The 12,905-nt window shown below is 53.3% G+C and overlaps 1 protein-coding gene across 3 annotated transcripts in view; it reads right to left on the bottom strand.

Moving 5' to 3' along the window:
* Nucleotides 1-12,905, bottom strand: part of C2CD2 (C2 calcium dependent domain containing 2) — a 47,906-nt gene that overhangs the window by 8,032 nt on the left and 26,969 nt on the right. For 2 of the 3 annotated variants that reach the window (XM_070407155.1, XM_070407157.1), the window contains 9 exons: nt 12,597-12,719; nt 11,774-11,897; nt 10,046-10,154; nt 8,370-8,434; nt 6,632-6,756; nt 6,024-6,198; nt 5,153-5,299; nt 2,931-3,058; nt 641-956 (listed from right to left, as the gene is read on the bottom strand). In XM_070407155.1, coding sequence (XP_070263256.1) covers nt 641-956; nt 2,931-3,058; nt 5,153-5,299; nt 6,024-6,198; nt 6,632-6,756; nt 8,370-8,434; nt 10,046-10,154; nt 11,774-11,897; nt 12,597-12,719 — 1,312 coding nt within the window. The remainder of the gene's footprint in view (nt 1-640; nt 957-2,930; nt 3,059-5,152; nt 5,300-6,023; nt 6,199-6,631; nt 6,757-8,369; nt 8,435-10,045; nt 10,155-11,773; nt 11,898-12,596; nt 12,720-12,905) is intronic. The other variant, XM_070407156.1, reaches the window with a different exon arrangement.

Here is a 12,905-nt window from a genome sequence, read left to right as displayed (position 1 = left end):
AGGAGGGCAGAGCGGCAGGCACATCCCCGGTTACGAGGAGGAAGCTGAGCCTCAGTGAGTCCTGAAGTCGCATCTGGAACTGGCCCCAGGCCCAGACTCCACTCCCTCCGCAAGACCCCTCCCATCCTTTGTCCGAAGTGCTGGCACCGGGAGAAATTCCCACATTAGAGCCCTGGCTGAGAGCTAAGGGAGGCGCGGGTCATTCTAATGAAGTGATCACCTCGTCCGGACACGCACTAAGTTGATCGTTCCCTTTCTGGGAAGCTACTCTCTCCAGGGGAGGGTTAGGTTCCGCCAGGAGGTGTGGTTTGGTTTTGGTTGGAGGGGCGTCTGAGAGGCACCAATGAGCAGAGATGCCAAGCTCCACACTTAGGGGAACCCTGTCTCTGCCTGGTTTCCTTCTATTCTGGGGGGTGGGGCAGACGGAAGAGGGGTCCCTCCGAGCATGAACCCCACCATCATGCAGAGGGACTCTGAAGCCCCGCCCTGTACCCCCTGCCCAGGCGTGTGTGCTGGGAACGCCAGGGTGGGATGGCTTGCAGGGAAGGGAAAGAACGCAGACAAGGAGAACCAGAAGCTTGGAAACTAGCACAGGAGCAAAGCCATCAGCGGTCGGTGGCAGGGGTGCCAGGTCACGTACCTCTATGCTTTTTGGGGGCCCCTGGCTCCCAGACACTCAGGGAGCTCTCCGACAGCTCATCCCCCTCGAGGTCCAGTGGGGCGTGGCCGTCCCACGCCTCGGCCTGCGACTCCTTCTCCGAGTCCCAGGAGGCCAGCTCACAGTCCTGGGGCTCCGGGGCCGGCGAGGCCTGGGCTGAGGCCTCCTCCTCCTCCTCGGGCGGGGCAGAGGCCAAGGCCGCCTCCGGCTGGGACAGGGTGCCCTCCTGGCAGTTGCTGTCCATGGAGGCCGCATAGTCCAGCATCAGGGCAGCGTCACTGTCCTGAGATAGAGAGGTCTGTCCGGGGAGAGAAAGTCAGTGCGAGGGAAGGTTAAAGGACACGCGGAAATTAGTCCAAACAGCCTGGTTAATTTCAAAGTGTCAGAGAGGCCCGCCCCCCGGAGGCAGCTCCTTTAGCATGGGAGCCAGAGTGGCTCAGTTGGTGGCTGTCGTCCCCATGCACCGGAAGGTTGCTGGTTCGATTCCCAGTCAGGGCACATACCTGGGTTGTGGGTTTAATCCCCCGCCAGGGAGCACACACAAGGCAACCGACCGATGCCTGCCTCTCTCTCTCTCTCTCTCTCTCTCTCTCTCTCTCTCTAAGCATGCCCTAAGTGAGAATTTTAAAAAATTAAATTAAAAAAGAACTGAATATTACAAATATATATATTGGCAGCATATCGGGGGGCTGAAACTCAGTCACTGCAAAGGGGCACAGCCCGAGTTGGGAACTTGAAAGGGGTCGGGGGAGGTGACATCCCTGCCCCAGCAGATGGGCGGCTAGGCGCCCGTGGGAGCCCCGGGGGTGAGGTGGAAGAGTAAGCTTGTCCTTGTGAGTCTCGGAGAGGTCATAGGGTGACCCCGGAGCCTCTGATTCAGTCCGTCTTTGAATCGTTGTTTCTATAGCATTTTTAGGTTTCCTGAACGTAGAAACGAATTGGTATGCACCGTGTACCCTAAGAATTACACGTGTGTAAAGCCTGTGTAGGTGCTGCACTAACCTGGGCTGGGAGGCCGGAACGTGTCTCTTTCGAGGGTGGGAAGTGACTATGGGGGGACATGGGGCTCCGGGGGGCTGGTCTGTGGTTCTGATCGGGGAGCAGGTGCACAGGAGCGTCTGCTCGGTGACAATGAACAACTGCACTTTCTGGTTCAAGTGCTGGCTTGCGGAAGTGCCCACTGACTCGCGGTCAGACAACGTGAGCAAATAATAACTGTGTCAAATGTTAAGATCCATGAGTTCCTAATAATCTAAAATAAAGCCTTAGAGGAGATGATCAAAGTCTCATCCTTACTTCATTCACATGTACCCCTAACTTCAAAAAAACAAAACAAAACAAAAACCACCCTGGGGTCAGGGAGCTTCCAGAGACGCCATCGCCGCCTGCTGGCTGTTGCTGTAAGTGCACGCAGGAAACCAGAGAGGCCTGACCTGCTCTTGGGTGATGCTGCTGAAGGCCTCCAGCCAGCTGTGCCTGCTGGGCCTTGGGCACCGGCCACCCAGGCCCTGAGTTTAATGGTGACTCACCTCTGGCACCTCCCGCGGCCCATTCTGGCCTTTCCCCTGGGAGCTGAGAGTGCAGGGCCTCCTGTCCCACCCTCGGGAGCCCTCAAAGAATCACCTTGCCCTCAGGGTTCAACAATTCCTCCTCCTTGGTCCCTCCCACCATCGAATCTCCCAGCTCTCCCTCCTCCATTGCTCACATTCCCTTTGTCCATTCTGAAATGTTAGAAAAGCGTCAGGACCGCCACATGGCCCCTTGCCGGGGGCGGGGCTGGCCTCTCCAGCAGCCTGGCCCGCCTGGCGCCCACCATCTGCTGGGACAAACGTCACAGGGCAGCAGAAAGAAGGGCATCGGAACATGTTTAAAAGCAAGCTCCACGCCTCTGAGCGCAAAAGGCTTAACACTCATTGCGAAACGTTAACGTGGTTTGGAAATGTGTAACGTGGAAAGTGAGAGCTCCCCTTCATCCAGCGGTGATAAGGGTGGAGGTGCCGTCCCCAGGGGAGCCTGACCTCACGCCGGCCTTTCTCTTTCAACAACTTTTCTTCAAATGATTCACTGACCTCTCACCAGCCACAGCACCCCGGTCGGAAACGGCCCCGTTTCCTTCATCAACAGGGCGAGCTGCGAGAATGAAATGCTAGGACCGCCCCCGTGCAGGGTGAGGGGCCTAACCTGGCGTTTGTAAACATCGATCAGGAGCTCGGCCAGCTCCCGCGAGGGAGGGACAGCGGCCGGGACGGACACCAGCCACGCGGGCGCGCACCTTGGAGATCCCTGATATGATGATGGTGCTCCTCTTGCGCGGCGACTTCAGCTTCAGCTTCGAAGATTCGCTGAGCTGCCGGATGGCGACCTCGGCCACTGGATCCGAGCCATTCAACACCAGCAGTTCTGCGGGGGGAGGGCAGCGGTGACGCCTCTGTGCCCCTCAGAGGCCCCTGACTCTGCGTGACACTGACTGAAGGGTCCACGAGTGCATTTGTGTGTGAGCTGCTCCGCGATCAAGGTGATGGAAGACATGAGAGCAGGTGAACCAGCGGTTCTCAACCTGTGGGTCACGACCCCTTCGGCCGTCGAACGACCCTTTCACAGGGGTCGCCTAAGACCATCCTGCATATCAGATATTTACATGACGATTCACCACAGTAGCAACGTTACAGTTATGAAGTAGCAACGAAAATAATTTTATGGTTGGGTCACCACATGAGGAACTGTATTTAAAGGGCCAGAAGGTTGAGAACCACTGAAAAGACCTCTAACCTTTCGGGGACCTGGACCTTTGAGGGGCAGTGCGGTCACTCCCCGTCTCTGGCGAGACTGGTGACCACAGGCTGGTGTCAGGCGGAGGGGCCAGGGCATACAAGCAGCCCCTTCCCACGGTCAGTGCCACACACGGGCAACATCTGGGGACACTCCACACGCACCAGGCGCCGTGCACAGGCTCTGTGCACGGTATTTCATTCAACTGTCCCCCAGGCCCTGAAATGGGTACTTTCTAAATCCTCGATTGAGAAACGGGGAAATTGTCAGCAGCCAGGTCAGTGGCGGAGCGGGATGCCCAGTCCCTGTTCTGCTAAAAGAAGATTAAAATGACAAAATGTCACAGGAGCTGCCCTAACCAGTTTGGCTCAGCGGATAGAGCGTTGGCCTGTGGACTCAAGGGTCCCAGGTTCGATTCCGGTCAAGGGCATGTACCTTGGTTGCGGGCACATCCCCAGTAGGGGGCGTGCAGGAGGCAGCTGATGGATGATTCTTTCTCATCGATGTTTCTAACTATCCCTCTCCCCTCCTCTCTGTAAAAAATCAATAAAATATATTTTTTTAAAAAAAAGTCACAGGAGCAGGATGTAAAACAGGTGGGAACTTCTGGGCCTGAGGGCCGCCTGCAAAATCACTTGGTCTGGCCCTGCCAAGGAGTAGGGCTGAGTTAATTACACGAATGTTATCATAAATATCCAATGGCCTTGGCAGAAAAAAGGTTCCCCGTTCCTGATGTAAAAGCAAGTTTTCTCATCTCAGTTTCGGCCGTGGCCTGCAGGCGACAGGTGATCCATTTCAAAGGGTGTGGTGACAGGACATACAGAACTGCCTGGCCATGCCCCATGGTGAGGGGACAGGAGGGACAGGAGAAGGGGCTGGGGAGGGGCTTCAGGAGAGAGCGATGCCGTGATTCCCAGTGACTCCAAGGGACAGGATGGGAGTGGGGCTGGGGGACCCTCAGTGCTGCGTCCCGGGAATCACGAAAAAACTCCCACAGGGACAGAGACCGTTTTCGACTCCCGCCGGCTGAGAGGGTACAGAACCTCCTAAGACAGCACCCGTCAAGGGAGACCCACCCCCACCCCCAAGCCCACCTGCTCCTCCTTGCCCCACCCGTGAGCTTGGCAAGATCAGAAACAGACTCAGGAATGGGGAGCGGAGCCCGAAGAAAGCTGCCCACTGCCCCTCCTCCGACCGCAGGCCCCACGAGCCCAGGGGGTAACGTTTAACTCCCACATTTGGGTGGTGCTGTGATTTAGAGACAGTCACACACCTCTTTAAGGTCATTATGAAAGTGACCCTAAAAACGGGAAACGGCAGCCAGGGTTCTGGGGGAAAACGACTCCTACCCAACAGGTTCGTGGGACAGCTGGAGACCAAACTGAAGTTGGCTTTACGGTTATGTCGCGAGTCCTACTTACTTCACGACAATCACATAGCTCGTATGTTGAACAAGAGAAAAAAGAATGTTCAGGAATTTTATAAAGTGAGGCCGGAGCTGGGTTCTACGTTCATTTTGTTACAGCGTCTCCTTAACTGCAGCAGGGTGCTCACCCTTCCTGGTCTTTGATGAACTTCGATTTCCCTCTTTTTCCAGTTCTTAACTTGTTACTCAAAAGAACTTCCCCAAACGAATGCTCCGCTCATCAGGGGCAAGGCAGAGGGAGGAGCCCAGAGGGGCAGAGGGAGGAGCCCAGAGGGGTGAGGGAAGCCGCAGGGCGTTACCTGTGTCTGAAGAAGACAAGGTTTTGCTGACGGGAGGGCCGTGGCAGGAGATGGCTTGGACGGAGATGTCCTTCTCGATCACCCTCACCTTGACGGGCGTCCGCAGCGGAGACTCTGCAGGGACAAACGCTGGTGACCACACGTCACCTGCACCCATTACCGGGACGTGAGATCACACCTCACGTCAACGCGATCTCATGTCGTTGGCGAAGGCAAGCCCAAACCTCAAAACTGCTTAACGATCTCTTATTCTTTTCTCTTTTTTGGGGGGTGGGATTACCAAAAAGGGGTGCTGGAAGCTCAGGTTTAAATAAAATCTCAGAAATGCTTTCACTGAGGGAGAGTTTCACGTTCTGTTTTGCATTCGAGAACAGAATGCAAAGCAGTCTGCGCTGGGAAGATACTACCTCAGTATAAGCAGAAACACCGTATAAATTAAAATAAATAATCATACAAGTGTCTCCCAGGCCGTGGCTGTGGGGACAGGTGCGGAATTCCGCTGCATCTGAAACGACTGCCCATCAAGCCTTCTAACTCACAACCTTAACGTAAGAAACTCCACACGGACCACCTGCACCCAATGTTTCAGAGAGCGTGGTGCCCCCGTGACCGTAACGGAGTCATTAAGTTAACTGGCTCTTTCATCCAGAGTCTCAATTTTAGCTTCGGAATAGACTACAAGGTTGTCATTCATTTGACAAAGTAGGAAGATAATTTTCTAAAAAAAAAAGAAAAAAAGAAAGAAAGAAAAAGCTACACAGAAGTCTTGCCCATCACCACGATCCCTGTGCCGTGAGATTGGCTTAATAACCACACGGGGGCCAAGCACTCTGCCTTCCTGGGACTCAGAGAGACCGTTTCACCCTCTCACCCGAGCTCAGCGGGGACGCCCTCCCGGCGTCGAAGCGAGGCTTGGTTTTCACGGCGGTGACGGTGGTGACCACAGTCCCGCAGGGCATCACCGTGCGGTCCTTCTCTATCTTGGCCGCAGGAACGGGCGGAGGAGTGTGCCAGGATCTCGCCTCTGCGGGTTCCACGTAACAGAACTGCGGAGAAGGCCGCTGGTGGGTCGTGGGGTCAGTGCCAGGACCACCCGCACGGCCCGCTGACCTCCTCTGCACCCCGACCGCTCAGTTAGCGTCAGAATGAGTGATGTTCGTATTAGAATGAACGCAGGCCCCCCGGGGACTGACACAGGCCGGTGAGTCCCATGCTCCCACCCAGCCATGCAGCACACACGATGGGGACAAAGGCTGAGGGACAGACAATCCGACAGCCCTTTCCGGGTCAGGCCCTCGTGAAACGGCCTCGGCGGGTATTTCACAGAGCGGACCACTCGGCCAGCTCAGGGGCAGGAAGGCTCCCGGTCAAGCCCAGAGACTTCTCGGATGAGCTTCGTTTCAGGGTCCAGCCAGGGCCAGACTCTGACAGACAAAAACGAAGATGCTCCTCAGCCGAAGTGGGGACCTGGCCACGTACCTCCGCGGTGACTGAACCCAGGGCGGCGCCGTCCCCCGAGAGCCCGCGGCTCAGCATAAAGCTCTGTGGCCCGGAAGGCTGCTTCTTGAACAGATCTAAAGGGATGGTCGTCGTCGCCAGCAGAGCTAGAAAGACAGGACACGGCAATGAGCGAGCGCTGCGGATGTTTCCAGAACAGCAACACGGCCGGGGTGAGCTGCTACAAGCAGGCCGGCTCCTGATCACCACCCTGCTCACTTGAAAACATCTGACAAATGTCAGGGTCCAAAAAGGACAGAGGAGGCTACGGGATGTGACGCTTCCGGGCAGCGTCTGCACCTGCGCTGCGGTGGGAAGCAGCTGCTAGGAAGATGAGCTGTGGGTCAACTGGTAAGAATGAGAACCTGGCGGTGGATTCCAGAACTGTTCACCGTCCATTCAGGAAACTGGTAACTGTCCCAGGGACGTGTGAGAACAGCCCTATTTGTAACACACCCTAAGGAATTGAGGGGTGAAGGGACCATGATGCATAGAATTGCCCTCAGATGGTCCCCACATTTACCCTCGCGTGTGTGTGCGTGTGTGTTAGAGAGAGAGCACTCGCACAAGCAAGAGTGACTAACTGTGAGCACAAATACCAAAGGAAACGGGGCAAAGTGGACATATGTGAGTCTGAGTCAAGGCTCTATGGTTGTTCTTTGTTGTGTTTTTGTGTGTGTTTGTCTTGAGCTTGAAATTTCAGTCCCCCATCCGGCTGCACTGGGATGGGATTCCAATGGAGCCAAGAGGAGCGGGGCCCCCGGGATAAACAGTGGCCCCAAGTGGGCACCCCCGGCTCTGGGAAGGTCAGCTCTGACCTCGGGGCAGCCCCGTCATCTCAGGACTGCAGGTCAGGGCAGCCGCCCGAGTTCTTGCTCACGGGCAGGACGGCTTTCCCTGGGTCTCGGGAATGTCAGCGGATAAGCAAAGACCTTGGATGCTCAGCTGGTTAAGACAGGTAAGCCCCTCCCCGCTCCCGATTTTGGTATGTTTATGGTTTCTAAAAATCTAATCAATATTGAAACTACTGAACTATTAACAGGCCCACATTCACTTTGGTGATACGGGTGTTGTTGTTTTTTACCTCTTATTGTTGCTTTCCTGCATCTAAAGCATGTGTTCAATTTGAGCTGCTACAGCTCATTCTCCAAGGAAAAGCCAGTGGAAATCCATAGAGACAGACAGGATGGCGATGCCAGGGGCTGGGGAGGTGGAGGGGAGTCAGCGTTCAATGGGGACTGAGTTTCAGTTTTGCAAGATGAAAGAGTTCTGAGATGGATGGTGGCGATGGTTGCACAACAGTGTGAATGTGCTTAATGCCGCTGAGCTGTGCACTAAAACATGGTTAAGATGATAAATTCTGCAACATGTATTTCATCATAATTTACAAAATTTTTTTTAAGGTCTGTTGAGGCTCAGAGGGTTGAGAACTGCTTCTCTAAACCAAGAATTGTTAAATAAAAGGCTTAGGATATTTGTTAAACAGAAAAAAAAAAAAAAAAAACCAAAAAAACTATTTGAATATACTCTTTCCCAGAATGTACCTTATTAATAACTGAACGGACTTTCAACCAAACATTCCCTGGGGAGACCCAGATGGTCTGGGGAGGGGCAGGCCTCCTCTGGGTCTCCCGTCCTCCCCAGCTGCCCACAGCCCTGGTCAGGGCACTGGATGACCCTTCCAGAGGGCAGGGCCTCCGTCCACCTGCTCGCCACCCACCTTCTGAGGATTGCCCATCCTCCGAAATCTGCAGGTGCAACTCCTTCGACTTGGCATTCAACTCACTGTAGAGAAAAAAAGCGGTGAGTCCTTATTGTTTGAAATAGTACTTTTTTCTGACGATAGGAAGGACTAGTCATCATCAATATTTTAAAAACTGAAAGACACATAGCCAAAAATATAAAGATTATCTGCAACCTCACTATCCAGAAATGGTTGCTCTTCATACTTGGTGCCTAGTCTCCTAGAATCATCCAGCATTCTGATGATGATGGACATACCATTTCATACGGGTGCTTGCAAATATGGTGGCCACATATGGCTTTTGAAAACTTGAAATGTGGCCAGTGCACACTGAGGAACTGGATTTAATTTTAATTACTTGAAATTCAAAGAGCCCCATGTGGCCATGGGTGACCATACCCGAAGGGTAGCGATATAATTATCTAAACACAAAATATAGAACATAATATACCTCACTGCTTCTTTGTAACCTGTGTTTTTTTTTTTTCCACTGAGGATACCATGGACACCTTTCCACGTCAATAACTACAGAGCAACAACATGTTTAATGGGTGTCTGTTCCACTGTTTGGCCTTATGAGATTTTACTTAGCTAAGTCCTTAATAACCAACACTTAGTAATGAGTTGGCTGCTTTAATCTCTCATAATTATAATCCCGTTGGCCAATCACCTTCAGACACGCATCTCAGCACAACCGTGTGGTTACGTCCTTAGAAAAACTGTAACTGCCAGCCAAGAGGTACATGCATTGAAGAGCTTTTCTTTAATTTTTACAAACTGCTGACCTCCAGAATGGTGATTCCAATTTACACTCCACTGGCCACCCTCGCTCTCAGTACTCAGCCACCTGTCAGAGGGAAACACTCTCTTTCCCATCACTCTCACTATGGCTGAGGCTGAACATCTTCTCAGACGTGTCCGTCTATCTATAGTTCTCGCTTTTGTTTTTCTAGTTTGAAAACTTTTCCAAAAGGGAGTCATCTTTTCCTTAATGGTTTACAAGAGCTCTTTATATGAGACATGGACTATGTCCTTCTATTACTCTTTGTAACTTGTCTATTAAGCATCAGAAAGTGATCGATTTCTATATTTTTGTAGTCAGCCACTTTCCTGAAATATTAATTTTACATTATTATTTCTATCTTATGTCCATTATTATTTCTGGTGGTCTTCATTGCTTTTCCTGAGCAGTCATATCATGCAATGATATCATCTCCTGGGAATGATTAGTTCTGCCTCTTTCTTGTCGGTACTTGTGTATCGTTCCCTTATCTTATCTAATTGCGCTAACCAGTGCTTCTAGCACACAGTGGGCGCTTTCCCTTGACGTTACTGGGACTGCTTCTGGTTTTTATCACTTTCAGTGATTTTCTCTAAAAAAAAACCTTTATGAAGAAGTGCCCATAAATCTTGTTCTAATGAAGGTTTTTAGCATTAGGAATGGGTATTAAATGTCACTGGATATCGCTGGGGCATAAATAGATCTGCCTTCCAAAAGAAATTCATGTCTGACTTAAAGCTACCTCAGATGCTTAATATGCTTTTTAAAAATGAGAAATAACTTTTGTGTGCTATGACATGATCTCAGGGGTTGGCAGTCTCGCGTAGGTGTCACCATGGAAACCCAGGCCCGCGGGAACCGCTGCACGCACAAGGTGAACTCTTCTTCCCAGGCGAGGTCAGTCGTGTTTCTCGGGAGGACACTGGAGAGCTTCTGAACGGGGTCGTTCAGCTGAACTTGGCAGCGGAGGTTGGCGGGGCCTGTAATCACACAAAGGCAGGCACCGCCTTTTACTTTTGCTTCTTAACGGCTTTGAGACTCTTCTGCATTCAGAGAAAGGCTAAGTAAAATGCCCAAGGTCTTGGCTCACCCACTTTCTTTCATTTGTCATTTATAAACTCTCAAAGCACCCCACTTCATTTGGGGTTAAAGATTTTATACTCCTACTGCATATGCAGAGCCCCGGACTGACCCCAAGTGCCTGCTCACCCCTCAGTTCTGGCTGCAGGCACAGCCTCGCGGTAGGGGACAACCTGAATACAACAGAGAGGTGGTCCCCACTTCTGGACAAGGCTCACCACTTGGCTAAATCTGGGGACAACTTACCATGGGTGTGGTGTTTATACCTGACTCAGCTCCCTTTAAACCAGTGGTTCTCAACCTTGGCTGCACATTAGAATCACCTGGGAATCTTTTTAAAATCCTGATTTCTGGGCTCATCCTCCGGAAATTCTGTTTCTTTGTTACTAATGTTGTGGCCCCACCCCATAACAAAGAAACAGAATTTCCGGAGGATGAGGCCCAGAAATCAGGATTTTAAAAAGATTCCCAGGTGATTCTAAGGTGCAGCCAAGGTGGAGAACCACTGCTTTAAACCTTTTCTGGGTGTTTTTCCAGGTAATGGGACTCCACTACCCAACAGCTGTTTCTGCTCCGAGGCACTGCTCGCCCCTCGGCATCGAGTCTGAATACACCGTGTGATCAACAATCGCTGGGCTCTACCGGCCCTTCTCCACGTGCCTGGCGCTGTCAGGTGCTCCACACGCAGCCTCTTACTAATCAATCTTCACAATCACCGCCCAGGGGAGACTCAGACCCCGAAGGGACCCCAGCCCTGGCTGACTGGGCCCAGAAGTCCCCTCTTAGTCGCTAAGCCTGGGGCCCCAGAGGGCAGCATGCGGTGCCTTTACCAAAGCCATCACTACAACCAGCTGTGCAGAGTCCTGGTTGTGAAATGTGGCCCGTCTGCACTTGGAACTGAGACAAACTCCTCGCAGACAAAGAGAAGTAACCCCAACATCCTCCGACCATAGAAAGAAGTCACTCCTATTCTCAGCAAAACTGAATGGCAGGGGAGAGCCGTGTCCTGTCCCAGCTACTACGCACTTGGGGTCAGCAGCAATTCAGAACCACCTGGAAGTCATTCCTTCCGGGGTGACTCCTGTCTCCACCCAGACAGCAGCCTCTCTGCACCGAAGGTCCCCGCTGGGCCAAAGCCCTTCTGAGGCGCATAAACCGCCCCTGTGGCCCCTCCCGCCAGGAAAGCAGACTGGTCAGGGATGCTTGGCATGCATTTTCAGCTTCAATAGTGGGGGGAAAAGAAAAGTAAATGGTGCCTTCCAGACTCAAGGGAAAGGGCAAAGCTACAGTTGTGTTCCTTCCTTCCTTCGCGTATGGAAAACCCAGGTTGTATTCGATTATTACGGTTTCCAGGGGATCTTCTTCGCTCACGGCAGGATCACACTGCAGACCCACCTGGCGGGAGCCACCGAGAACCCCCAGGCCACCCCTCCGCTCGGCTTGTGCTGTGGGACCGTGGCTTCTGCAGCGGCCAGGCACCTGCCCACTGACACCCCGAGCCCTGCACCACGTCACCCACCTGAAGCACCAGGATGGTTTAGCAGCGAGGCCCGGATGTTCTTCACCAGTAACTTGAGGTCATGGGCCCTTGGAGGTTTGGGAGGGCAGGGCTCCTGCGGGGCAGGTGAGGTGCGCTGGAGATTCTGCAGGAAGAGAAGGAGCAGTGACCGTGGGAGGCAGAGGACAGAGGCGGCAGCGGAGCCTGAACCGGGGTCTGCGCTGTGGCCGTTTCCCCTCTGATGGGAAGGTCGGGTACCAGCGGCCGGAGCCATTTCCCTGCTGGGGAGCCTTCTGAATCCTAACAGCAGCAATGCATTCAGCCAGGGAGGGCTCCCCGAATCGTACTGTGGGCGGAGACTGGAGCCACCGTGCGGGTCCATGCCTGACCCAGGCCAGGTGCCTGAGAGACAGTGGACGCCTTCTCCAGGCTGCAGGTCACCCGGCTGCCCCCAGCCTGGGCTAGGCAGTGGGTCTGTCCAGTGCTAACTGGTTTTCCCAGGAACCTCAATTCTCGAAGGATGCCGTCCAAGACCTCAGGCTCTGAGTGGACAGTAAAAAGTCAAGCTTGGGCTCCTAGAAGGCGGAGGGTTCAAGCCTAGTTAGGGTGGGACTATGCTGAGTGGCCCTCTTCCATCCGCCCCCCTCGTCCCCCTGGAGCTTTGGAACCGCGTGCCCTGAACTGGAAGCTTCCCCAGAGCGTGGTCATTACTGGCCAGCAAGCACTGGCGCAATCGGGCTCTACCGCGCGGGGTGGAGGAACATCGGAAACACACACAGGCGCTCCGGACAGCGGACCGTGGTCCTACGGGGCCTCGAGGCCCCCACACCGTGAGCAGGCTCACCTGGACTTCCCGCACGTCCACGGGCCTGATGCTCAGAACCACCGACGGGGAGGCGGAGCTAACCAGGTACTTCAGAATGTCCTTGAGAGTTTCACATATTGCCTCCACCTCCACGGCCCGGTCCTGCCGAAAGAGGAGGGAGTCACCCAATCATTTCGTAACCACGCCCGCGTGCGAAAGGACAGGTGACGAACCTGTATCCAGGAGGTCAGATTAGGACCCATGAGAGACCTGGGAGAGGGTCCTTTTTACTGATCTCGGAAGTAAGTCACCATTTTATTTTATTATTTTATTTTATTTATTTTATTT

Source organism: Myotis yumanensis, unplaced genomic scaffold (genome assembly GCF_028538775.1).
Source record: "Myotis yumanensis isolate MYYU_CA2020_CCGP unplaced genomic scaffold, mMyoYum1.0.hap1 SCAF_2, whole genome shotgun sequence".
Classification (NCBI taxonomy): domain Eukaryota; kingdom Metazoa; phylum Chordata; class Mammalia; order Chiroptera; family Vespertilionidae; genus Myotis; species Myotis yumanensis.
This window is presented reverse-complemented; position numbering and strand designations above follow the sequence as displayed.